The 24,374-nt window shown below is 38.9% G+C and overlaps 1 protein-coding gene across 6 annotated transcripts; it reads left to right on the plus strand.

Moving 5' to 3' along the window:
- Nucleotides 1-993: 993 nt before the first annotated feature.
- On the plus strand, nt 994-17,682 carry TEX55 (testis expressed 55). 6 transcript variants are annotated; one of them, XM_040484568.1, is made up of 5 exons: nt 994-2,317; nt 2,881-3,045; nt 4,835-4,897; nt 10,026-10,124; nt 16,778-17,682. In XM_040484568.1, the coding sequence occupies exons 1-5, from the start codon at nt 1,115-1,117 to the stop codon at nt 16,826-16,828; spliced, it is 1,581 nt and encodes a 526-aa protein (XP_040340502.1). In that variant the 5' UTR covers nt 994-1,114; the 3' UTR covers nt 16,829-17,682. The 6 variants fall into 6 exon arrangements, with proteins under 6 accessions (XP_040340502.1, XP_040340503.1, XP_040340504.1 ...); XM_040484569.1 differs by having other exon boundaries at nt 4,838-4,897; XM_040484570.1 differs by having other exon boundaries at nt 2,899-3,045.
- Nucleotides 17,683-24,374: the final 6,692 nt, after the last annotated feature.

Genomic DNA, 24,374 nt, shown 5'->3' on the forward strand with positions numbered 1-24,374 from the left:
TCCTATCCCCTCTCCCCTTTCTTACTCCCTTTCTTTCTGGAACTCTGGGCCCTAATCCCTTCTGCTATAAATCAGTTAAATGGGGGTGATTTTAGAACCCATTTCTCACTGGATCTCCTCTCTTTCCTTTAGACCTCCAGCCATGTGTGTCTAATTCCGCAAAACAAATAAACAAAAAACCATACCTTGGGGCTTTCACAGCCCCAAGTTTCCACGGCCAAGACAGCTCTTCCCAAAGGGGAGGAAAACAGCTGCTCATCTATCCCTGGAGACAAAGAAGAGGATGATCCTGCAGCAATGAACGCCCAGAGGTGCGTGGTGGTGAAGGTGGGGAAGAGAGCAAACCTCTCCTCTCTACACGCGTATTGTGAGGAAAGACCCATCTGACTTTGCCAACACGGGTGTTAGAAGGACAAAACTCTTTCCTGGTACACTGAAAACGGTACGGGCAGTGTTGGTACAGGCAGGATTAAAAAATGGTTTTAAGAACTTAATAGGAAAAAACACAACGTTTGGCCTCGTCACTACAACGCCAACGAGAGCCTAAAGCCGAAGAGCATTCAGCAGAACCATTCGCTAGCACAGTGCCCAGCACTGACCCCCTACAGGAGCACCTGCGAAAAGACCAGGGTCGTCCGACCAAGCGTGGATCTGATTGGGCGGCAACCGGGAGTATGCTGCCCCCACGCGATCGGCCGCCGCTTCCTCCGCTAACACGTCGCCGGCGACTAGAGGAGCGGTACCTGGGCGATCGGGTTTCACGCAGCCGCCGGGAACCTCCACTCGAACGCTGCGGGTACCGCTCTGGGGCACCGATTCAGAGCCCCGAGCTTAGCGGCTGGGCGGTGGCGACTGCCGCGTGTGGTTATCACCTCTTCTCAGGAGAAGGCGTCCGCCCGGCGCTCGTGTCCGCACGGCGAGTCAGCGGACTCGGCACCGGCGGCCCGAGGCAGCCCAGACCGGAGCAGGGGCGGCGCCCGCGCACCCGGAAGAGTCTGTGCGCCGAGGCCAAACAAAGCCCTCGAGCAGAGACGTGCGCGCCCCTGAAGGTCACCTAGGCGACCAGCTCGGCCAGACCCAAAGCGTCTGGCAACCTAGACCAGCAGGGCAGAAGATGGAAGAACCTCTCAAAGAGGCTCCTCCGGAGTCCTTGGGACCTGAAAGCACAGCCAAGTCCCCAGATGGCAGCAGGACAGACAACCAGGAAGACAACTGGCAGAACCAGCATGAAGAAGAGGTAGATGACCAGAATGATCACAGAAGGGCTGAGCAGGCTGCCCAAAGAGTGTCTGGACAGACTGACCACAAAGTATATGAACCCACTGGTGGCCGAACATCTGATCAGGCTGATCTCAGAACATACAACCGTGCTGATGTTGCTCAGGGTGGTGCATTTGATCAGGATGACCAAAGAATGTATGAGAAGACATCTGGCCAAGCCCATCATGACAGCCAGATGTCTCTTCTGCGTGAACAAAGAACTTCCCTACAGATTGAACGCAGAAGGTCCAGCCAGGCTGAAGGAAGAGCTGATGGACAGATTGACCGCAGAATGTCCAACCAGACTGAAGGAAGTTCTTCTGAGCAGATTGACAGTAGGGTGTCTAACCAGTCTGACCAAAGAACTTCTGAACAGATTAACCATAGATTGTCTGTCTCATCTGAACCAAGAGCCTCTGGACAGATTGACCACAGAATGTCCAGCCAAGCTGAGCAAAGAACTTCTGAACAGATGGACAGCAGATTGTGTGGCCTGGTTAAACGAAGAACTTCTGAACCGATTGGCTATATACCGTTTAACCAGGTTGACTCCAGAACGTCTATAAAGACTCCCCACGAAGTATGCAAGGAAGCTATTGAATTAGCTGAACAGCAAACTGCTGACCAGGCTGAAAGTAACGCCGATCACCTTACAGTGGACAAGACTGACTCCAGTGACTATTACAAGGTTGACCACTTAATGGATGAAGAGAATTACCCCAGAGAAGACTATCTGGCTGACTATGGAGCACCTGGCCAGTATGATGACAGAATATTTACCCAATCTGGTGGCAATAAGGAGTCCAAAGAAGCTGAATTCAGAGTAGAACCCTGCAAATTTGAGGCCAGAGGAATAGACCAGGACAGTTCCCCAGTTTCAACTGAAACTGACACAGAAAGTGTAACTGATCTGCAAGCATTTGACTCATTTAATACCAGATTCACCAGTAACTTCCAAGCAAAAGACCAAGCCTATTCCCAGAGATTTCCCTGTATCTCATCCAAGCTGGACTATACCATCGGTCAAGAAAAAACTAAAGCCACAGAAACCAAGCCTGTAGGTTAAAGGGGCATTTGATACCACCTGGGAAATTGGAGGCCAAGCCAGGGGCCTAGTGTGGTGGTATGGGGGCAGTACAGGAAGAGGGTGCATGTTGGATCAAAGATGAGGAATAAACCTACACATAATGGTTTATTCAGGAAGGGCAGGAGAAGGGTGGGAAATAGATGGGTTGCGTCTTCTGCTACTGGAAGGCCATTCAGGAAGGATCAGTGAACCAGGATTCATGAGGCTTGGTTCTGCTGCTTGCTGTGGGGCGCTAGGTCATTTCCCTTCTTTGGGCTTCTACCAAAGAAAAGGAATTTGGAGTCAATTGGAGGTCTTTGTGAAGGGAAAAGTATTTGAAGTAGATTGGAGATACCTTAGGTAGTTCCCAGGACTTGAGGTGCATTATATTGTCAGGAGGATCAGCCAGGTTTGTCATCATAATGTATCTTATCTCCAATTCCTGGTGTCCAGGTTCCATCAACACCAGATTCCAAAGATAAACAGCAACAATAACAACAAAGCTTCCTGGGGCTTTTCCATTTATTAAAGACTCTCTGGGGGTGGGGGTGGAGGGTATATTTCTATTGCAGGATGATATTCCAGAATACCAAGAAGGAAAGAGGCCTCTTGGATACAGTCAGACTTCTAGGAGGCAATTCCCTCCTATCGTATACGAAGATCCTTATCAAGTTGCACTACGATATGTGGAGAAACACCACATTCTGCAAATATTCCAGGTAAATCTCTCAATCCCTTTCTTTAAGAGCGAGTTTTATAGTAATTACAATGTAAAAAACAAACTTGGACCTGGATTTTAGAGGTACAAGAATGGCCTTTGTTAATAAAAGGGATATACTCTCATTGAGAAGTCAGTAAATGCACTAAGATGTATTCAACCAAAAGTAGTAAATGATAAACACCAAAGAATGCTACTTACCATGATGTAAAGCCCTTTAGAGGGATTAAAGATCAGGCAGGTTAGTTGATATGGAAAAACATGGCCAAGGGTTAAAGTTTGAGTCAGACTGGGAAGGAAGGACAAAATATTGGCAATTGAGAGAAAAAAAGCTTTTTCAGCCAGGTATGTAATACTTTCAAAAGATGCCAACCTGTGACCATCTAAAAACCTGCATTCTTTAGGGGGGAAAAGAAGTAGTGAAAAGTTGCTTTTAATTCTTGAAATTACAAATCTTATTGACCTCCAGAGATGGGGCTGGAGCCTCTTTTAAACTATGACATTTCCATGGCCAATATAGAATTATAAGAGATTATCACATTTATAACATTTTTGGGTTTTGGTGGGTTTTTGTTTTTGTTTGCCTGACATATTTATTTTTATGTTAATATTATTAACCAACGAGGCACATGTGTGTATATTAAAATGTGCACGTGTAGTAACTTTGTGGTTAGAAAGGTGGAAAGTAAGACTGGCCCATCTCAAATGAAAACATTTAAACTAGAAAAAAAAAAATTCCACTTTACTAGAGAAACTTAAGTTTAAAGAAGTAGGGTATGGAAGCAAGAGCACAAATTATGCCATCTGTTAGCCCAAAGCTTCAACCTAACTTTGCCACTTCTCATCTTTGTGATTTGGAGAAAATTAATAAACAGTGAATCTCAATTTCCCCATATAAAACAGAGATGAGTGATTTTACTTCATTAACCCTGCTCTATGCCTTTTCTTTCTTAAAATGTCCTTTTGTGGGAGAGTGCTAATGGCTGGGTTTTCTGGCTTTAATCAAAGAACTACTAATTATTAAACTGAAGGAGGAAAGCTGTTGAAGAAAGTACAATTCAAATTATTCTATAATTTTCTTCATCTGCCAAGGAAAAATAATACTTGCGAATGCAACGTTATTGTAAGAAAAATTAGTTATCAAATATGTGCTCAATAGAAACATATATGAAATACATAATTGGCATGGTGCATTTAACGGATGTTAAGTATTTTATACCTGGAACTTGCCCCACTGTTATTCCCTGCAAATGAGAATTCTGCTTATACTTTATTCTGATGTTTTGGGTTATTAAACAAGAACAAAGTATGGAAGTGAATTTCTGAAGTTTTGTATATGTTTTCTCGTTTATCATTACAAACACTAAATATCTTTTTCACCTTTTAGAATCAGATGGCTCACAGGGAAGTTTCTATGTAAAGATATATAGTGTTTTTAATTTATTCAAAAGGCTTTTCTTTTAAATAAAGGGATTAATTCACTAATTTCTCAGTCTAGCAAAATCAGAATTCTCAAAACAAAAACTTTGTCCAAAACTGTCTCAGTACCTGTTTGATCTTGGAACTAGAAAAGTATCCATTGCTATTATTGCTAAATTTTTATTCCTCTAAATTTTACCATAATTTGCTTGATTTTATGAGTAGTAAGAAAGTAATTTGTCACTTTGTAGAGATACATGAATTTCTTTAAAAGGCTATGGTGCACACTAGGTCAGTGCATGAGATTTCTTCACATATAACCTAACCACATTACTTTAGTTCATAATGCCATGCCTCATGCTCTTTCTCAGCAGATCACTGAAAACTTAGTCTATGAAAAGCCAGAGGACCCCCTGAGTTTTATGCTGTACCAGGTATGGAACAGGAGAAAAAGAACAATGTTTTAATTCTATTTATTACAATAAAGATAGCACACATACACATGTACAAAACAAGACATGTACAACTCACTAGATTATCATGAAGGGAGCACTTAAAAAAATTTTTTTTACATTTATTTATTTTTGAGAAACAGAGTGAGACAAAGCGTGAGTGGGGGAGGGGCAGAGAGACAAGGAGACACAGAATCTGAAGCAGGCTCCAAGCTGTGAGCAAGCAGTCAGCACAGAGCCTGATGCAGGGCTTGAACCCACAAACTGGGAGATCATGACCTGAGCTGAAGTCAGACGCTCAACCGACTGAGCCACCCAGGTACCCCATGAAGGGAGCACTTTTTTTTTTTTTCCCAACGTTTATTTATTTTTGGGACAGAGAGAGACAGAGCATGAACGGGGGAGGGGCAGAGAGAGAGGGAGACACAGAATCAGAAACAGGCTCCAGTCTCCGAGCCATCAGCCCAGAGCCTGACGCGGGGCTCGAACTCCCGGACCGCGAGATCGTGACCTGGCTGAAGTCGGACGCTTAACCGACTGCGCCACCCAGGCGCCCCGAAGGGAGCACTTTTAAAGCGTTGAATGCTAATGTCTTTTTAGCGCTAGCTGTTTTGATGGGTAAATAGTAATCACTGCAACTTTGATCTGCTTTTTCCTGATTACTAAGGCGGTTGCCTACCTTGTCATTTGTCTATTGGCCATTTGGAAATAACTTCTTTCTCTATGGCATTTTTTGTCTTTTTCTTACTCATTTAAAACAGTTTTATATGTATTCTAGAAAATCATACACCCTTTGTTGTGTTTGTTGCATGTTTCTTCTCCCACTTTATGCCTTCCCTTTTTATCTCCTAAAGGTATCCTTTGATAAACAGAAATTCTTAATTTTGATATAGTCAACCTTAACAACCTTTTAAATTTATGATTATCACTTCTGCTGTCCTGTTTTAGAAGTGTCTCCTTAGTCCAAACTCCTGACTGTAGCCCCTTATATTATCTCAGAAGTTTGTGGAATTTCTTTGGCAGGGTGGAGGAGTTAAATTTTGTTTATTTTGTCTTTGACATTGATCTCCAGTCAATTTGGGATTGATTTTGTGTAGGCTGTGAGGAGGGGTCAAGTTTCATTTTCTGTTCTAAGCAGACATCCAGTTGACCCAGCACCTTTTATGTAAAAGACCATATGTCCCATACTGCTTTTTATTTGATTCTGATGGTATATTTGTCTATCTTTGCTCCATACAAGATTGTCTTAATTCATATGCCTTAAAATAAGTCATAATGTCTGTCAGAACAAGTCCTCATATCTTATTTTTCTTTAAAAATATCTTGGATATTCTTAGGCCTGTCCATTCCCATATCAATATTTACAATTATTTCTCAAGTCATACACACATACACAATCAGAAGCACACACTGGGGGGATTTTTACTAGGGTTTCATTGAATCTGTAGATCAATTGGGGAAGAAGGAATAGCTTGACATGATGAGTGTTTCCAGTCCTTTATCCTCTCCATTTATTTATGTCTTTAATTTGTCTCAGTATATTTATTCTTTGCACAAAGGTTTTATATATTTTTGATAGACTTATTTGTAGGTATTTTATAATTTTGATGTTATTGGAAATAGAATTTTTTAAAATTTCATGTTCTAATTCCTGGCATATAGATATACAGCCAATTTTTTGGTTGATCTTATATCCAGCAACCTTTCTAAACTCAACTTATTAATTCTAAACATGTATTTGTAGATACTTTGGGTGTTTCCATATATAGTCATATCATTTACAAATAGTGACAGTTTTATTTGATCTTTCCAATCTTTATCCTTTTTTCCTCCTTGTCTTACTGCATGTATTATGTATCTTCTCTTTGTCCCTTCAGAGCTACCTTTTTCTCTTTTCTGTTGTACAAAGCAGCTAATCCATATGGACTAGATCAACAGGCTCTCATTCCTTCTGACTTCCGGCTGGGTTAACCCAATGGGAAACCTAGAGGAAGACTGGAAGCAGGAAAGAAGGTGAAATCAGGTTTATTTCCCTGGCCTTTTCCCTTATGATTTGTCTTGAGTTGTCTGGAGGTCACTGCTCCTCTCAAGGCATCTTTTTTTTTTTTTTTTAATTTTTTTTTTTCAACATTTGTTTATTTTTGGGACAGAGAGAGACAGAGCATGAACTGGCGAGGGGCAGAGAGAGAGGGAGACACAGAATCAGAAACAGGCTCCAGGCTCTGAGCCATCAGCCCAGAGCCTGACGCGGGGCTCGAACTCACGGACCGCGAGATCGTGACCTGGCTGAAGTCGGACGCTTAACCGACTGCGCCACCCAGGCGCCCCTCTCAAGGCATCTTTTTACATGATTCTTTGTTTCTGAATTCCAGTAATGTCCTCTCTTCTGACCTTCGAGGTTAAGAGGTTAGCTCCACTTTTACTGGTTTTGGGTTATTGTGTTATCTCCTGTGACTCCCCTATGCCTAATTCTTTTAAATAAACCCTTTCTGCATGAATCTTCATTGAATTCTTCTTCTTTTTTTTTTTTCAATGTTTATTTACCTTTTTGAGAGAGAGAGAGCGAGACAGAGCGTGAGTAGGGGAGGAGCAGAGAGGGAGGGAGACACAGAATCTGAAGCAGGCTCCAGGCTGAGCTGCCAGCACAGAGCCCGACGCAGGGCTCAAACTCACAAGCCATGAGATCAAGACCTGGGCCGAAGTCAGATGCTCAACTGGCTGAGGCACCCAGGCGCCCCTAATTCTTCTATTTTGAATGTGCCATCTATTTCCTGTCGGGACACTGACTGATATAGTACACTAGTTAGGGATCTCCAGTAGAATCAGTATTGAATTGAAGTAGGTACAGTGGTTCGCCTTGCTTGCTCTTGATCTTGTTTTAAAAAAGTTTTCCCTTTTTAACTATTAAGTATGATGTTTGCTCCGTTTTATAGATACTATTAATCATATTAAGGAAGTTCTCATCTAGTCTGTTTTCTGAGAGTTTTTCATCATGAATCATTAAGTTTTATCAAATTATTTTTCTATATCTATTGTGATGACTGTGTGATTTTTCTCCCTCACTTTGGTAATATAGTAAATTATATCTATTTTCATTTAAAAAACTTTTCAAGCATACGTGCAGAAAATTACACAGATCAAAACTGTACATCTTGACTAATTATCACTAATTGGCTAAACCCATGAAACCACCAGTCAAGTCGAGAGATAGAACGTCACCAGCTCCTCAGAATCCCACGTGGCACCTGAGTCTAATCACTACCCTTTCTCTTCTATAAAATAACCACTATTCTGACTTCTAGATTAGTTTGGCTTTTTTAGATTTTTGTGTAAATGAAATTAAATATTATGTACTATTTGGTGGCTGGCTTCTTTTGATCAACAGTATGTTTATGAGATTCATTCATCTTATGCATATTCATTCCTTTTCATTTCTGTAGTTTCTTTTTTTTTATTTTTTTAACATTTTGAAAGGCAGTTTTGAAAGGCAGAGAGAGACAGAGTGCAAACGGGGGAGGGGCAGAGAGAGAGAGGGAGACACAGAAACAGAAGCAGGCTCCAGACTCTGAGGTATCAGCACAGAGCCCGACGTGGGGATCAAACTCACGGACCGCGAGATCATGACCTGAGCCGAAGTCGGCCACTTAACCGACTGAGCCACCCAGGCGCCCCTCATTTCTGTAGTTTCTATTCTGAGTTAGAGTTTTGGTTGTGATGAACAATGCTGCAGTGAACATTTGTGTACTTATTTCTTGGTGCACATGTACATTCATTTCTACTGGGTTCATACCTAGAAATGGGACTACTAATTCCTAGGGTATTGAAATAAGTTCAGCTTTAAAAGATGGCTGCCAAAAGGTTCACCAAAGTACTCTGATCAGTTTATACTCTCATTTAAAGTGACATTGTTGCAGTTTTCTTCATGTATCTTGTGCTGTGGTCCTTTGAACTTTTAGGAATTGTGGACTCATGGTTTTCATTCTATTTGGAAAATTTTCAGCCACTATTTCTTCAAACATTTTTCTGTCCCTGCCTCGTCCTCTAGGAACTCCAATTATACATATAATGGGTCATTTGAAGTTCATTCTCTGTTTATTAAAAAATTTTTCCCTTTGTGTCATTTTAGATACTTTCTATCACTGTGTCTTCAGGTTTACTAATCTTCTGCAGTGTCTAAAGTACCATTAATAATAAAATGCCAGTGTATTTTTCACTACATACATTATAAGTTTTGTAGTTTCATCCCTAGGAGTTTAGTTGGTGTCTTTTCTAGAGTGTTGATATCTCTACTTTACTTTTTTTTTTTTTAATGTTTATTTATTTTGAGAGAGAAAGACAGAGAAAGAGCACAAGGGGGAAGGGCAGAGAGATAGACACAGAATCTGAAGAAGGCTCCATGCTCTAAACTGTCAACACAGAGCCTGACGCAGGGCTCAAACTCACAAGCCGTGAGATCATGACCTGAGCCAAATTTGGACACTCAACTGACTGAGCCAGCTAGGCGCCCCTCTACTTTACTTTTTAAACAGAGAATGCAGTTATGATAACTGTTTTTATTTTCCTGCTTCTTTATATGCCTAGCAACTTTTTTATTGAGATATAATTGACACATGATATTGTATTAGTTGCAGGTATATGCCTGGTAATTTTTGATTGGTGTAAGATAATTATGAATTTTGCCTTTCTGGGTGCTGGATTTTTGTTTTTGTTTTCCTGTAAATGTTCTTGGACTTTATTTTGGGGCCTAGCTAATTAACTTGGAAAAAGCTTGGTCTTTTCAGATTTTGCTTTTAAGATTTTTTTTTAGAGTGGAGCAGATCAATTTTCAGTCTAGGGCTAATTAGTCCCCACTACTGAGACAAGACCCTTTTGAGTATTTCACCCAATGCCCCATGAATCATGAGGTTTTCTAGTTTGACTGGTGGTAATAGGCACTATTCCTGGCTTGGTTCTTTCCATGGCCTCTGGTAGTTTTCTCCTATATATGCACTAATCTATATGCAAGGGATTACTGGAAGGGGACCTTCTGCAGATTTCCAGAGTTCTTTCTGTACCATTCTCTCCTCTCTGGCACTCTGCCCTGTGACCATAACTGTCTTGATTTCCCTAGGATTTCAGCTCCATCATCTCAACTCAAGGGTCTGCAGGGTTCCTGTTGGGTTCTCTTTTCCTACACACTAAGGCCAGGAAATTTTCTGAAAACTGTAAGGTACATGCACATTTATGATTATTATGTCTTTCTGATTAACTGACTCTTTTATCGTTATGAAATGTCTATCTTTCTCCTTGGTTATATTCTTTGCCTTAAAGTTTATTTATTGAAGTTTATTTCCCCTCATATTAATATAGCCAGCCCAGCCTTACAGTTTACTTGGTATATATTTTTTCATCCATTTACTTGCAACCTAACAATGCTTTATATTTAAATTTTGTCTCTTGTAAGTACTGCATAGTTGGGTCTTTCTTATCTTTTATGATAATCTCTACTTTTTAACTGAACCATTTAGAACAAGGGTAGGCAAACTGTGGGCTACCTGTTTTTAAATGGCCCAAAAGCTACGAAAGAATTTGCCCTTTTAAAGTGGTTAAATTGGGGCATCTGGGTGGCTCAGTTGGTTAAGCGTCTGACTTCACCTCAGGTCATGGTCTCTCCATTCGTGAGTTTGAGTCCCACGTTGGGCTCTGTGCTGACAACTCAGAGCCTAGAGCCTGCTTTGGACTCTGTGTCTCCCTCTCTCTGTCTGCCCCTCCCCTGCTCACAGTCTGTCTCTCTCTGTCTCTCAAAAATGAATAAATGTTAAAAAAATATTTTTAAATGGGGCGCCTGGGTGGCTCAGTCGGTTGAGCGTCCGACTTCAGCTCTGGTCATGACCTCACAGTTTGTGAGTTCAAACCCCGTGTCGGGCTCTGTGCTGACAGCTCAGAGCCTGGAGCCTGCTTCAGATTCTGTGTCTCCCTCTCTCTCTGCCCCTCCCCCACTCATTCTCTCTCTCTCTCTCTCTCTCTCTCTCTCTCTCAAAAATAAACATTCAAAAAAATTTTTTTTAATTTTTTTAAATAAAGTAGTTGAAGAAGGAGGAGAAGAGGGGAAGAAGAAAAAGAGAAGAGAAGTAAATGAAAGAAGGGGAAGGGGGAGGTGAATTCAGCAGCAGCAACAGATATTTTGTGTACTGCAATGCTAAAATGTGTATTATTCAGCTCTTTTCAGAAAAAGTTTGCCACCTCCTGGTTTAAACCATCAGTGTTTAACCTAATTATCAATATGGTTGAATTTAGAGCTCTCATTTTGTTTTCTTTTTATGTCTTATTCTTCTGTTCCTCTTTTATTGCCTTCTCTTGGATTATTTGAATAAATTTAGTATTCTACTTTAATTTATGTATTGGCTTTAGCTATACCTCCTATTATTTTTTAGTGATCGCTCTAGGAATTACAATATATATCCCTAACCTTTCACAGTATATATATATATATATATATATATATATATATACACACACACACACACACACACACACACGCACACACACACACACATACATATATATGTGTGTATATATGTATACACATAGAGAGAGGGAGAAAAAAAGTAATCTTTTACATTTATCCAGATAATTGCTATTTCTAATGTTTTTCATTCATTTGTGAATTTCCATGTTTCTCTCTGAAATTATTTCATTTCAACCTGAAAAACTTCTTTCAGCCTCTTTTGCTTGCTGCTGGCAGAGAACACTCTTGGTTTTCCTTTATCTGAAAATCTATCACACATTCTTATAGAACATTTTTGCTGGATATAGAATTCTGAATTGACTTGTCCAGCTCTTAAAAATGTAGTTTCATCACTTTCTGGCCTTCATAGTTTCAGAGGAGAAATCCACAGTCGTCCAAATTGTTGTTCCCCTGTATATAGTGTCCCATTTTTCTCTGGCTGCCTTCACAATCTTGTCATTTTCTTTAGTTTCCAGAGGTTTTATCATGATGTTCATTGGAATTCATAATTCTGGGAGTTAGCTCAGCTGCCTGAATCTTTTTTTTTAAGGTGTTTTTAAATTTATTTATTGAGAGAGAGAGAGAGAGAGAGAGAGAGAGAAAGTGAGAGACGGACAGCACAAGCCAGGGAGAGACAGGGAGAGAAGGAGACACAGAATCCCAAGCAGGCTCCACATTACCAGTGCAGAGCCCGATGTGGGGCTCGAATTCATGAATCACAAGACTATGACCTGAGCTGAAACGAAGAGTTGGATGCTTAACTGACGGAGCCACCCAGGCACCCCTGAGCTGCTTAAATCTTATAAATGTACACCTTTCACCAAGTTTTGGAAGTTGGCTCGGGCAGGTATTTTCCTGCCCCATACTCTGTCTCTTTTCCTCTTCTCTTTTTGATACTCAAATTAACCTTATATTAGACCTTTTAATATTATCCCACAGATCCCTAAATTCTGCTCATTTCTTTTAACTTTTCTTGCTCTCCAGATCAAATAACTCCTTGGCTCCATTTTCAAGTTCATTGGCTCTTCTGTCATCTATATTCTGCTCTTAAGCCCATCCAGTGAATTTTTTATTTTTCAGTTCTAAAATATCTTTTCAGTTTTCTTTATTTTGTATTTATTTTCTGTGACATTTTATATTTTCTTTGATTTCCAGTATGTTTGACTTTACTTAACTGAACACAGTTATAATAGGTGCTTTAAAAACACTTATCTGATAACCTCAACATTGGATCATCTTGGAGTTGGCATCTGTTGATTGTCTTTTCCATTTGTTTTCCAAAAAAAATAAAATTTTTTTGTGGTAATGACTTTTAACATGAGATCTACCCTCTTAACAAATTATTAAGTGTACCACACATTATTGTTGACCATAGGTATAATTTTGTATAGGAAATCTCTACAGTTTATTCCTCTTGCTTAACTGAAACTTTATGCCCATTAATTAGTAACTCCCCATTTTCCCCTGCCCCAAGCTCCTGACAACCATCATTCCACTCTTTGATTCTATGACTTTGCACTTTAGATACCTCATGTAGTGGAATGATGCAGTATTTGTCTTTCTGTGAGTGGGTTATTTTAATTAGCATAATGTCCTCATTCATCCATGTTGTCACATATTGCAGAATTTTCTTCTTTTTTGAGACTGACTAGAATTTTATTACATGTATTTACCACATTGTCTTTATCCATTTATCTGTTGATTGACATTTATATTATTTACACATCTTGGCTATTATGAAAACAGTGCTCCAATGATCATATCTCTTCAAGATCCTGATTTCAATTCTGTTGGATAAATAGAGCAATCCCAGAAGTGGTAGTTCTATTTTTAATTTTTTGAGGAATCTCCATACTGTTTTCCATAGTGGCTACACAATTTTTGCGTTCCACCAATAGCAGGAAAGGCTCCAATTTCTCCACATTTATTGTCTTTGTTGTTTTGGTAATAGTTATCCCAACTAGTGTGCAATAATGTCTCATGGTGGTTGTTGATTTGCATTTCCCTGATGATTAGTGACATTGAGCATTTTTTCATATACCTGTTGGTCATTTGTATGTCTTCTTTGCAGAGATGTCCACTGAAGTCCTGGGTCCATTTTTAAAGTAGGTTATTAGGGTTTTTTGTTTGTTTGTTTGTTTTACTATTGAATGGTAGGAATTACAATATATATTTGGGAAATAAACTCCCTATATGGTTTGCAAATATTTTCTCCCATTCTGTAGGTGGGAGATTGATTGTTTCTTTTACTATGTGGAAGAATTTTAATTTGGTGTAGTCCCACCTATTTAATTTTGTTGCATGTGCTTTGGGTGTCATATCCATGAAATAATTGCCAAGACCAACGTCATGAAGTTTTCCCTCTATGTTATTTTCTGGGAATCTTACAGTTTCAGATCTTATGTGTAAGTCTTTAACCCATTTTGATGATTTTTATTAAGGATCCAATTTCATTCTTTCCTGTTTTCCCAGCACCATTTGTTGCAAAAAGGTTCCTTTCCCTCTTGTGTATCTTTGGCACCCTGTTGAAGATCAGTTGACTGTATATGTATGGAGTTATTTCTGGGATCTCTATTCTGTTTTCTACTGACCTATATATCTGTGTTTATACTGTACCATATTGTTTTGATTACTATAGCTTTGTAATATATTTTGGAATAAAGAAGTGTGATGCCTCCATCTTTGTTCTTTTTTCTCCAGTTTAATTTGGCTATTCAAGGTCTTTTGTGGTTCTATAAGAATTTTAGAATTCTTTTTTTCTACTTCAACATTTATCAGAAGAATATGGTGGAACTCAGTCTACACAACATAGTATTCATAATAGACTACAACCTAAAATTATTCTACTTACCTGGATGCTTGGGTGGCTCAGTTGGTTAAGTGTCCAACTCTTGATATTAGCTCAGGTCATGATCATATGGTTTGTGAGAACCAACCTCATGTTGGGTTCTGCACTGACAGTGCTGAGCCTGCTTGGGATTCTCTCTCTCTCTCCCACTCTCTCTACTGCACCCCCCCCCTCAACTCACTCATATGTGCTCTCTCAAAATAAACACTTAGAAATAAAATAAAATAATTCTACTTACAGAAAACCTAGAATATACAACCCATTTTAAGTGGAAAAGATGATTTCTTCCTTTTTGATTTGGTTGCCTTTTATTTCTTTGTCTTGCCTAATTGCTCAGACTATGACTTCCAGTACTACGTTCAAGTGGTAAGAGTGCGTATTTTTGCCTTGCTCCTGATCTTAGAGGAAAAGATTTTATCACCACTAAGTATGATGTTGGCTGTGGGCCTTTCATAGATGGCCTTTATTATGTTGAGGTAACTTCCTTCTATTCCTGCTTTCTTAAAGTTTTTGTCATGAGAGGGTGCTAAGTTTTGTCAAATGCCTTTTCTGGATCTATTAACACAATCATGTGATTTTTATCCTTTATGTTGTGAATATGGTGTATCACATTAATTGATTTTAATTCATAGTACATAGCTGTTATTTGCAGGATTCATTTTTTTAAGTTTATTTATTTTGAAAGAGAGACAGAGAGTGTGAGTGGGGGAGGAGCAGAGACTAGAAGAGAGAGAATCACAAGCAGGCTCCATGCTGTGAGCTCAGAGCCCGACACAGGGCTCGATCTCATGAAGTGTGAGACCGTGAACTGAGCTGAAATCAAGAGTCGGGTGCTTAACTGACTGAGCCACTAGTTGCCCCTGCAGGATTCATTTTTGAGTGCTTACTCTTGCATATAGGAAGCAGATCTTACTTTTTTGTATAAAACATATGCATTTAAGGTTTTATCACATAAGTTTAACTACGTGGTATTTTCACTTATTTACTTCAAAATAGTTTCTAATTTTCATTATGTTTCTTCTTCAACTCATGGGGTTAGAGACATTATTTATATAAATTATTAAATATTGGATTTTCTAATTTCCCTTTGACTAATGACTTCTAAGCCAATTGCACTTCACTCATAAAACAAGATTTCAAATATTTGAAATGTATTGATTGGCTTTATGATGTAACATATGTTTAACTTTTAATGAATTACTTAGAATTGAAAAAAACTTATTCTGAAATTATTAGGAAGTGTTTTAAATATATCGATTTGACCAAGTTTGCTAAATATGTTGTTCATGTCTTCCAATATGACTGTCGATTTGCCTGTCTCCTATAGTTCTGTTAATTTATGCTGTTTGTATGTACTTAAGATTATGTTATGAGATACATATGAATTAGAATTCTTATATCTTTCCAGTAAATTGAATTACCTTTCATTAAGAGATATAATGAACTTTGACTTCTTGGCTCAGAGTCAATGTTTAAATGACATGGATTTTTCCATCCTTATTACTTTTAACTGACTGTCCTTAAGTTTTAGATGCTTTTTAAATTTTTATCATTATTTAAATCTGACAAGCTTTTAATTTAGCTCACATATATTTGATGTTATTAAAAATACATGTGGATTTACATCTATTGTCCAACCATATGCTGTCTATTAGTTCTACCTGTTCTATTTCTTTTCCTCTACTTTTGCCTTCTTTTATCACTCTATTTTTTTCTATTAGTTTAGAAGTTATACACTCTTAATTTTTTTTGTTGCCCATTAGGATGATTTCAAAAAATTAATGGACTTTATATTTTTAGAGCAGTTTTTAGGTTTGCAGAAAAAATGATCAGAAAGTACAGTGAGTTCTTGGGGTGCCTGGGTGGCTCTGTCGGTTGAGCATCTGACTTCGGCTTAGGTCATGATCTTGCAGTTTGTGAGTTTGAGCCCCGCGCTGGGCTCTGTGCTGATGGCTCAGAGCCTGGAGCCTGCTTCGGATTCTGTGTCTCCTCCTCTCTCTGCCTCTCCCCTGCTCATGCACTGTCTCTCTCTGTCTCTCAATAATAGATAAACATTAGAAAAAAAATTAAGAAAGTACAGTGAGTTCTCATTTACTCCCTTCTCCTTTCCCAATTTTCTACCTCTAATTTTCCCTATTATTGATAACTTGAATTAGTGTGCTACACTTCTTATAGTGATGAGCCAATACTGATACATTATTATTAACTGAAGTCCGTGGTTTATGTTAGGATTCTCTCTTTGTGTTGTGAATTCTATAGGTTTTGGCAAATGTATATGATATGTACCTATAATTACAGTATCAAACAGAATAGAGTCACTGTCATAATAATTCTTTTTAATATTTTATTAGTTCCCCTAGAAATTGCAACAGGTATTCTTGATTTATCAAAGTCTAAATTATTTGTCTTGGTCAGTAGAAGGACTTTTGTAGTTTAAATTTCTATGTATTTTAACATCACAGGATAACAGTAATTCCAAGTCATCCAAAATTGCAAGTAGAAAAAAATTCTTTTTCATTCTCCTCAGGTACAGGAAATGATAGAAAACAGAGACAAATGTGAAACCTACAAAGAATGAATTTCTCCTCAACATTGTTTACAACCCTCAGTATCTACACTATGTTCTGTTTCTCACTCTGAAAAATGATTTTGAATGGTCATTGGTAGTGATTCTGCCTAAATATGTTCTTAATTTTTAAGTAAAATCTATAAGCTATCCACTTCAAAAATTCACATAAGTTACAGATACCTCAGGCTAATCATGCAAAATATATACATGTAATACTTATCCATGCATTAGTATTTCAATACTCATTCCTCTAAAGCACTGCATAATAACAAGTTCACAAATCCCAAAGAAGATCAAAAAAAGAATATTAGCAATTTATATGTAGTTCTCATAAAGCATACAAATCTATCATGTCTCCAAACTGTGTATAAAATTTTCAATCAGAAAATGTGTGGAAAATAATTTTTAGCAGCACTTTTTTTCTCTCTTCATGGAGGGTGATTGTTGTAATCTCTTTTTTCTTGTTTCTTAATACCTCCAACATATTTTTACTATTTTCCTATTTGACCCCGCCTGTTACTTTCTGCCATTAGTGGATGTGATTTAATCTAATCCTAGGGATACCTCTCTTCTGATTTTTAACCTACAGCAAAATTCAAACATGTTATACTACTATGTGCATACCTATGGGAGAGGCAGAATCACACTTCCTCATTACCTTTATCCCCTGAAGAGTATCCACATTGCATGGAATGTGTAACCAGTAGAACTGGTATTTAAATGCAAAAGGCCTTAATATAGTCTGGTATGAGAGGACCTGCCCAGCATTCATAACTGAGATGATCATCTACTATTTTTGTAAGCTGAACCTGTTGTTTAATTTCTATTTCAACATTAAAGAATTGATTCTTTATACTGTTTAACTGCTGACTCGGTGTAATTATGTGATTGCATTACAATGAATTAAGTTTCTGTTTGTACAATCAAGCACAAATCCTACTTTTTTTTTAATACCTGAATGTCATTTCTAATAATTATACTTTTTAAAAAATCTCCTAATAACTTCAGAGTTTTATTTAGTTCCTTTAGTTGTCCATAAAACGTGCATGTGCTCAGACTCCACAAATGTTCTCCACTCAGATAAGGAATCTGTCTGTTGATTGTGGGCTAGCAAAACCAGGTGAAAGCTGGATAACCTGTGGGGAAAGTTTGAGTGATGTGACTAAGACTATAATTAATCAGTTGGTTGAACAAAATAACCCAGAGATGGAAGGGCCAACAATATCATTAGTGATCGAAAAGTTGGATGTTATCATTAACTTCTGAAATTAAGTATTAAATTTAGTTCACTGGTTTTCAGCCTGAATACCAGACAGCTTTGATGTATTTCTCAAAGTGGAACACTTCAGACCAGACCATCCCAGCCATCCAGCTCTTTGCGTTAGCTTTCTCTGTGATATGTTTCACAAGTGTCATTTTGACCTTTTGCAGTGAGGCAGTGGACCAGAGGGGATGAGCTTGGTATGTATGGTCCCATGGTCCTGTCTGAACACATTTGACAGAAAAGAGAAAGAAGAGAAAGGGAGATTAAGCCTCACTTTCAGTGACTCAGACTCTCTACTAAAAGAGCGTCTAGTGTAGGAAACAAATTAACTGAAAGTATATTCAGTTCTTAGTCCCTAAGTGCTAAGAAATAATCCCAGGCCCAGAGTAAACACGAGAGGTGAGAATCTAGGTGGAAAGACCTGTTGGCTAGGAGGGGAAGTAGAGTATTAGAGAAGGCCTTTCTAAGAGTAAAACTGACAGAGGACATGGCTGGCCATGTGTAATAAAAATGTAATGGGGAATAAAAGTTTCAGTGTCAGCACAGATCAGTGGAATAGACTAGAGACTCCAGAATTGGACCCACAAATGTATGGCTAACTAATCTTTGACAAAGCAGGAAAGAATATCCAATGGAAAAAAGACAGTCTCTTTAACAAATGGTGCTGAGAGAACTGGAGAGCAACATGCATAAGAATGAAACTAGACCACTTTCTTACACCATTCACAAAAATAAACTCAAAATGGATGAAGGACCTGAATGTGAGACAGGAAACCATCAAAACCCTAGAGGAGAAAGCAGGAAAAAACCTTCTGACCTCAGCCGTAGCAACTTCTTACTTGACACATCTCCAAAGGAAAGGGAATTAAAACCAAAATTAGCGGGGCGCCTGGGTGGCGCAGTCGGTTAAGCGTCCGACTTCAGCCAGGTCACGATCTCGCGGTCCGTGAGTTCGAGCCCCGCGTCAGGCTCTGGGCTGATGGCTCGGAGCCTGGAGCCTGTTTCCGATTCTGTGTCTCCCTCTCTCTCTGCCCCTCCCCCGTTCATGCTCTGTCTCTCTCTGTCCCAAAAGTAAATAAAAGTTGAAAAAAAAAATTAAAAAAAAAAATTAGCTATTGGGACCTCATGAAGATAAAAAGCTTCTGCACTGCAAAGGAAACAACAAAACTAAAAGGCAACCGACGGAATGGGAAAAGATATTTGCGAATGACATATTGGACAAAGGGCTAGTATCCAAAATCTATAAAGAGCTCACCACACTCCACACCTGAAAAACAAATAATCCAGTGAAGAAATAGGCAGAAGACATGAATAGACACTTTTAAAGAAGACATCCAGATGGCCAACAGCCACACGAAAAGATGCTCAACGTCACTCCTCATTAGGGAAATACAAATCAAAACCACACTGAGATACCACCTCACACTGGTCAGAGTGGCTAAAATGAACACATCAGGAGACTGTAGATCCTGAAGAGGATGTGGAGAAAAGTGAACCCTATTGCACTGTTGGTGGAATGCAAACTGGTGCAGCCACTCTGGAAAACAGGGTAGAGGTTCCTCAAAAAATTAAAAATACATCTACCTTATGACCCAACAATAGCACTGCTAGGAATTTACCCAAGGGATATAGGAGTGCTGATACATAGGGGCACTTGTACCCCAATGTTTATAGCAGCACTTTCAACAATAGCCAAATTATGGAAAGAGACTAAATGTCCATCAACTGATGAATGGATAAAGAAGATGTGGTTTATATATACAATGGAATACTACTTGGCAATGAGAAAGAATGAAATCTGGCCATTTGTAGCAAAATGGATGGAACTGGAGAGTATTCTGCTAAGTGAAATAAGTCAGGCAGAAAAAGACAGATACCATATGTTTTCACTCATATGTGGATCCTGAGAAACTTAACAGAAGACCAAGGGGGAGGGGAAGGGAGGGAAAAGTTACAGAGAGGGAAGGAGGCAAACCATAAGAGACTCTTAAATATTGAGAACAAACTGAAGGTTGATGGGGGTGGGGAGAGGGGAAAGTGGGTGGTGGACATTGAGGAGAGCACCTGTTGGGATGAGCACTGGATATTGTATGGAAACAAATTTGACAATAAACTATATATATATATATATATATATACATATATATATATATATACACATATACATATATATATATAAAATCTCTGTAGGCATATATATATATATATATATATATATGCCTACAGAGATGATACCCTGAGGGCTACAAGAGCATGTAGCAGAGGGACTTGATCTCTTTTGGAGCAGAAGGCTACCAGGAAGAAGTTTCCCTGTCCCATTCAGGGACCCAAGAGAAAACTGTAGCAGGAGTCAAGAGTGAGAGTGTTGTAAGATGAGGCCAGAGATGTAGACAGGGGTAGCAGATACAGAGCCTTCTCAACCATGGTCATGAATTTGGGCTTTATTTTAAGCTCAGTGGAAAACTACCAAAAGGTTTTTAAATACAAGAGTGGAATGATCAACATGCATCTCAAACAGGTTCCCTCTCACTGCAGAGTGGGGACTGATAGGTGAGAGGAGCACGTTTATTAGGAAAGTATTATCATAGTTGGTGAAAGATGATGGTTGCCTAAACAAGGGTTGGAATGGAGAGGGAGAGAATGGATAGATTTAAGGCATAGACAGAAAGTCAAAGTAATAGGAAGTGACACAATGTGGGTGTTCATAGAGAGGGAGATGGGAAAGACAGTCTTCATTTTTGGCTTGAACCATTCATTGGGATTAGGCAACAGGGATGATGAATACAACTATGGATGTGTGAGTTTTATGAACCATAGAAATCGTTACTGTTTTTGTAATTATCATCAAAGCAGTCATTTTCATGACCTTTATGTGCTTATATTATATGTTCATATTGTTGTAATAGGCCACTTGGTCTCTAACTCAATAGTTTATTTATAACTTTGATTACAGACAAGAAAGTGAGGCTGTTGTTTCAACTTTCTCTCTGTTCGAAAAGAAAAATAAAGAGATGAGAAGTAGAAGAACAAAAGAAAAAAAAAGTTTCCGTGTCAGAACAAAAAGATACAATATCCCTTGAAGGAATCCTCCAAGGATGCTTCTGAAGAAGGAGTTACTCCTATAGATATGAGGTGTGAGTGTTCCAGGTGTTAAGTGAGATAACATGAAAAAGCACTTAGAAAAGGGCCTGGCACTGTTAGCTCTTATTATTTTAGTGGTATTATCATCAACAGTATTAATATTCTATTTTACCTGAGCAATTCTTTTTTTTTTAATTTTTTTTTTTACGTTTATTTATTTTTGAGACAGAGAGAGACAGAGCATGAACGGGGGAGGGGCAGAGAGAGAGGGAGACACAGAATTGGAAGCAGGCTCCAGGCTCCGAGCCATCAGCCCAGAGCCCGACGCGGGGCTCGAACCCACGGACCGCGAGATCGTGACCTGAGCTGAAGTCGGACACTCAACCGACTGAGCCACCCAGGCTCCCCTTACCTGAGCAATTCTAATGACCCTCCCTTGCTGTATTCCTTACCACCCTGATCTCACAGTAACAGAAAGTAAAGCTACTAGGCCAGTTTTCCTGGCCCTTATCCCCTCCCCTCTTCCATTTAAAGAATAAATGTGACATCATCCATCATTAGGAAAATGGAAATCAAAACCAAGATGAGATACCACTTCACACTCACTGGCATGGTCAAAAAGACAAACAAAAGGAAGTGTTGACAAGGATGTGGAAAAATTAGAACACTTATACACTGTTGAGAGGAATGTAAAATGGTGTAGCCACTTTGGAAAACAGTCTGGCAACTCTTCAAAAATTTAAATGTTGTATTATCATGTGATTCAGCAATTCCACACCTAGGTATATACCTAGGACAACTGAACATATGCAGCCTCACAAAAGTTTGTACATGAATGTTCCTATCAGCATTCACAATAACCAAAAGTGGAAATAAAATGTCCAGCAAGTGATGAATGGGTTTTAAAAATGTCATAATCAGGTGCCTGAGCGGCTCAGTTGTTGAGGATCTGACTTAGGCTCAGGTCATGATCTCTCAGTTCATGAGTTTGAGTCCCACATCCGGTGAGCTCAAGCCCTGCTTCAGGTGAACATAAGCCCAGGTGAACATAAGGCTTCAAGTGAGGCCTGCTTCCCCCCACTTCTCTCTCTCTCTCCCCTTCTCTCTGCCCCTCGTGGGATTCTCTCTTTCTCTCTCTGCGCCTTGCTCACTTGTGCCCTCTATCTCTCAAACAAATAAAAAATAAAAAATGTGATAATCAACAGATGAATGGATACATAAAATATGGTATATACAAATGAAATAGTATTTAGCCTTATAAAGGACGGAAATTTTGACACGCTACAATGTGGGTGAACCTTGAGGACATTACGCTAAATGACATAAGCAAGTCAAAAAAAGATATTTTATGATTCCACCTGCATAAGGTATCTAAAATAGTCACATTCATAGAAAGTAAAATGATGGGTACCAGGGACTGGGGGGGGGGGGGGTCGAGAAAATAGGAAGTTTTTGAGTAGGCATGGAGTTTCAGTTCTGCAAGGTGGAAAAATTGTGAAGGCCTGTTGCACAATGTGAATGTACTTAACACCATTGAACTGCACATTTAAAAATGGGTATGGTAGTCAACAGCATGTTACATGTTTTTTATCACAATTTTAAATAACTAAAAATGAAAAAATGTGACATGTGCATACAATGGAATATTACTTAGTTATAAACAGGAATGAAGTACTGATAAAGGACTATGACTTGGCTGAACCTTGAAAACATTCTGCTAAGGGAAAGAAGCCAGATACAAAAGATGATACGTTATATGATCCCATACACGTGAAATATCAAACACAGGCAAACCCATAGAGATAAAAGGTAGATTAGTGGATGTCAGAGGCAGAGGAAAGAAGGTAATGGGGAGTGAATGCAATGAGTAGGGGGTTTCTTTTGGGGGTGATGAGAATGTTCTGGAATTACCAGTAATGGTGCACAACTCTGTTCTAAAAAGCACTGAATTGTATGCTTCAAAGGTGAATTTTATAGTATGTGAATTGCACACCAATAAAGCTGTTCTAAGGGGTATCTGGGTGGCTTAGTCAGTTAAGCATCCGGGCTTCAGTTCTTGATTTTGGCTCAGGTCATGATCTCATGGTTTGTGGGTTCGAGCCCTGGTTGGGCTCCATAGCCTACTTGGAATTCTCTCTCCTTCTCTTTCTGCCCCTCCCCCCACTGTTGCACACACTCTTTCTCTCTCAAAAAATTAAATAAACATTCAAAAAACAAAAAACAACTTTCAAAAAAAATGCTGTTCTAAAAAAAGAATAAGTGTGGACGTTAATATATATTTTTTAGTGTTTATTTATTTTTGAGACAGAGAGAGAGGGTCAATGAGAGAGGGAGACACAGAATCCGAAGCAGGCTCCAGGCTCCGAGCTGTCAGCACAGAGCCCGACACGGGGCTGGAACTCACAGACCATGAGATCATGACCTGAGCCAAAGTCAGATGCTTAACCGACTGAGCCACCCAGGCGCCCCAGGACGTTAATATTTTTAAGTCCGCTTTATGACAGAGGTGAGTGAAAAAGAATAGCTATGAAATTCAGAAACATTATAAACAGGAATACCCGAGCCTTCCAGGAGAATTATCCTATTTCCTCCATTCTTTCAAATTCCCTTGTTTTACTCTTTGGTAGTTTGCATATGCTTTATTTTTTTGAATTAGCTTCCTATTATTTTGTATGCAAGCACATATGTGTGTCCAGCTTTATTGAAACAGAATGTATAACATTGTGTGAGGTGTACAATGTAATGATTATAGATACATGTGTATACTGTGAAATGATTTCCACAATAAAGCCTCCTATCATTTCTTGACTTATTCTCAGTTTTACTCCACCCACTCTCCTCCACTTACCTTCTTTTTCTCTTATGTAATCAATGTGAATATATAAGTAAGTATATGTGTGTGTGTATATACACACACACACACGCACACAATTATGTCTGTTGATGTTTTTGTGCTCATGTGTCTAGATATATTTTTATGTACAGAGGTGTGGACAAATTTGGTTCCGGATATCTGTGTATCTATGCTTGAATCTTCACATCAGTCATTTGGGAACATTGTAAGGCTAAAACTCCGAGAACTGTGTTTTTTACGAGTGGCAAACAATACTGGTATCCCAGTGCCTTATCATGCTCTCAAAAGGCTATTTTTTTTCTTGTAGCATTGGCAGAATTTGCAACACACTATAACATCAGAGAGTGGTAGTCTGA

This window comes from Herpailurus yagouaroundi, unplaced genomic scaffold (assembly GCF_014898765.1).
Source record: "Herpailurus yagouaroundi ecotype Mexico unplaced genomic scaffold, PumYag 162, whole genome shotgun sequence".
Classification (NCBI taxonomy): Eukaryota; Metazoa; Chordata; class Mammalia; order Carnivora; family Felidae; genus Herpailurus; species Herpailurus yagouaroundi.

Coding starts and splice junctions, on each gene's coding strand:
- TEX55 (XM_040484568.1), top strand. CDS start 1,115: ATGGAAGAACCTCTCAAAGAGGCTCCTCCGGAGTCCTTGGGACCTGAA. Junction 2,318..2,880: donor AAGCCACAGAAACCAAGCCT/GTAGGTTAAAGG, acceptor GTGGGGGTGGAG/GGTATATTTCTATTGCAGGA. Junction 10,125..16,777: donor AATTTTCTGAAAACTGTAAG/GTACATGCACAT, acceptor CATTCTCCTCAG/GTACAGGAAATGATAGAAAA.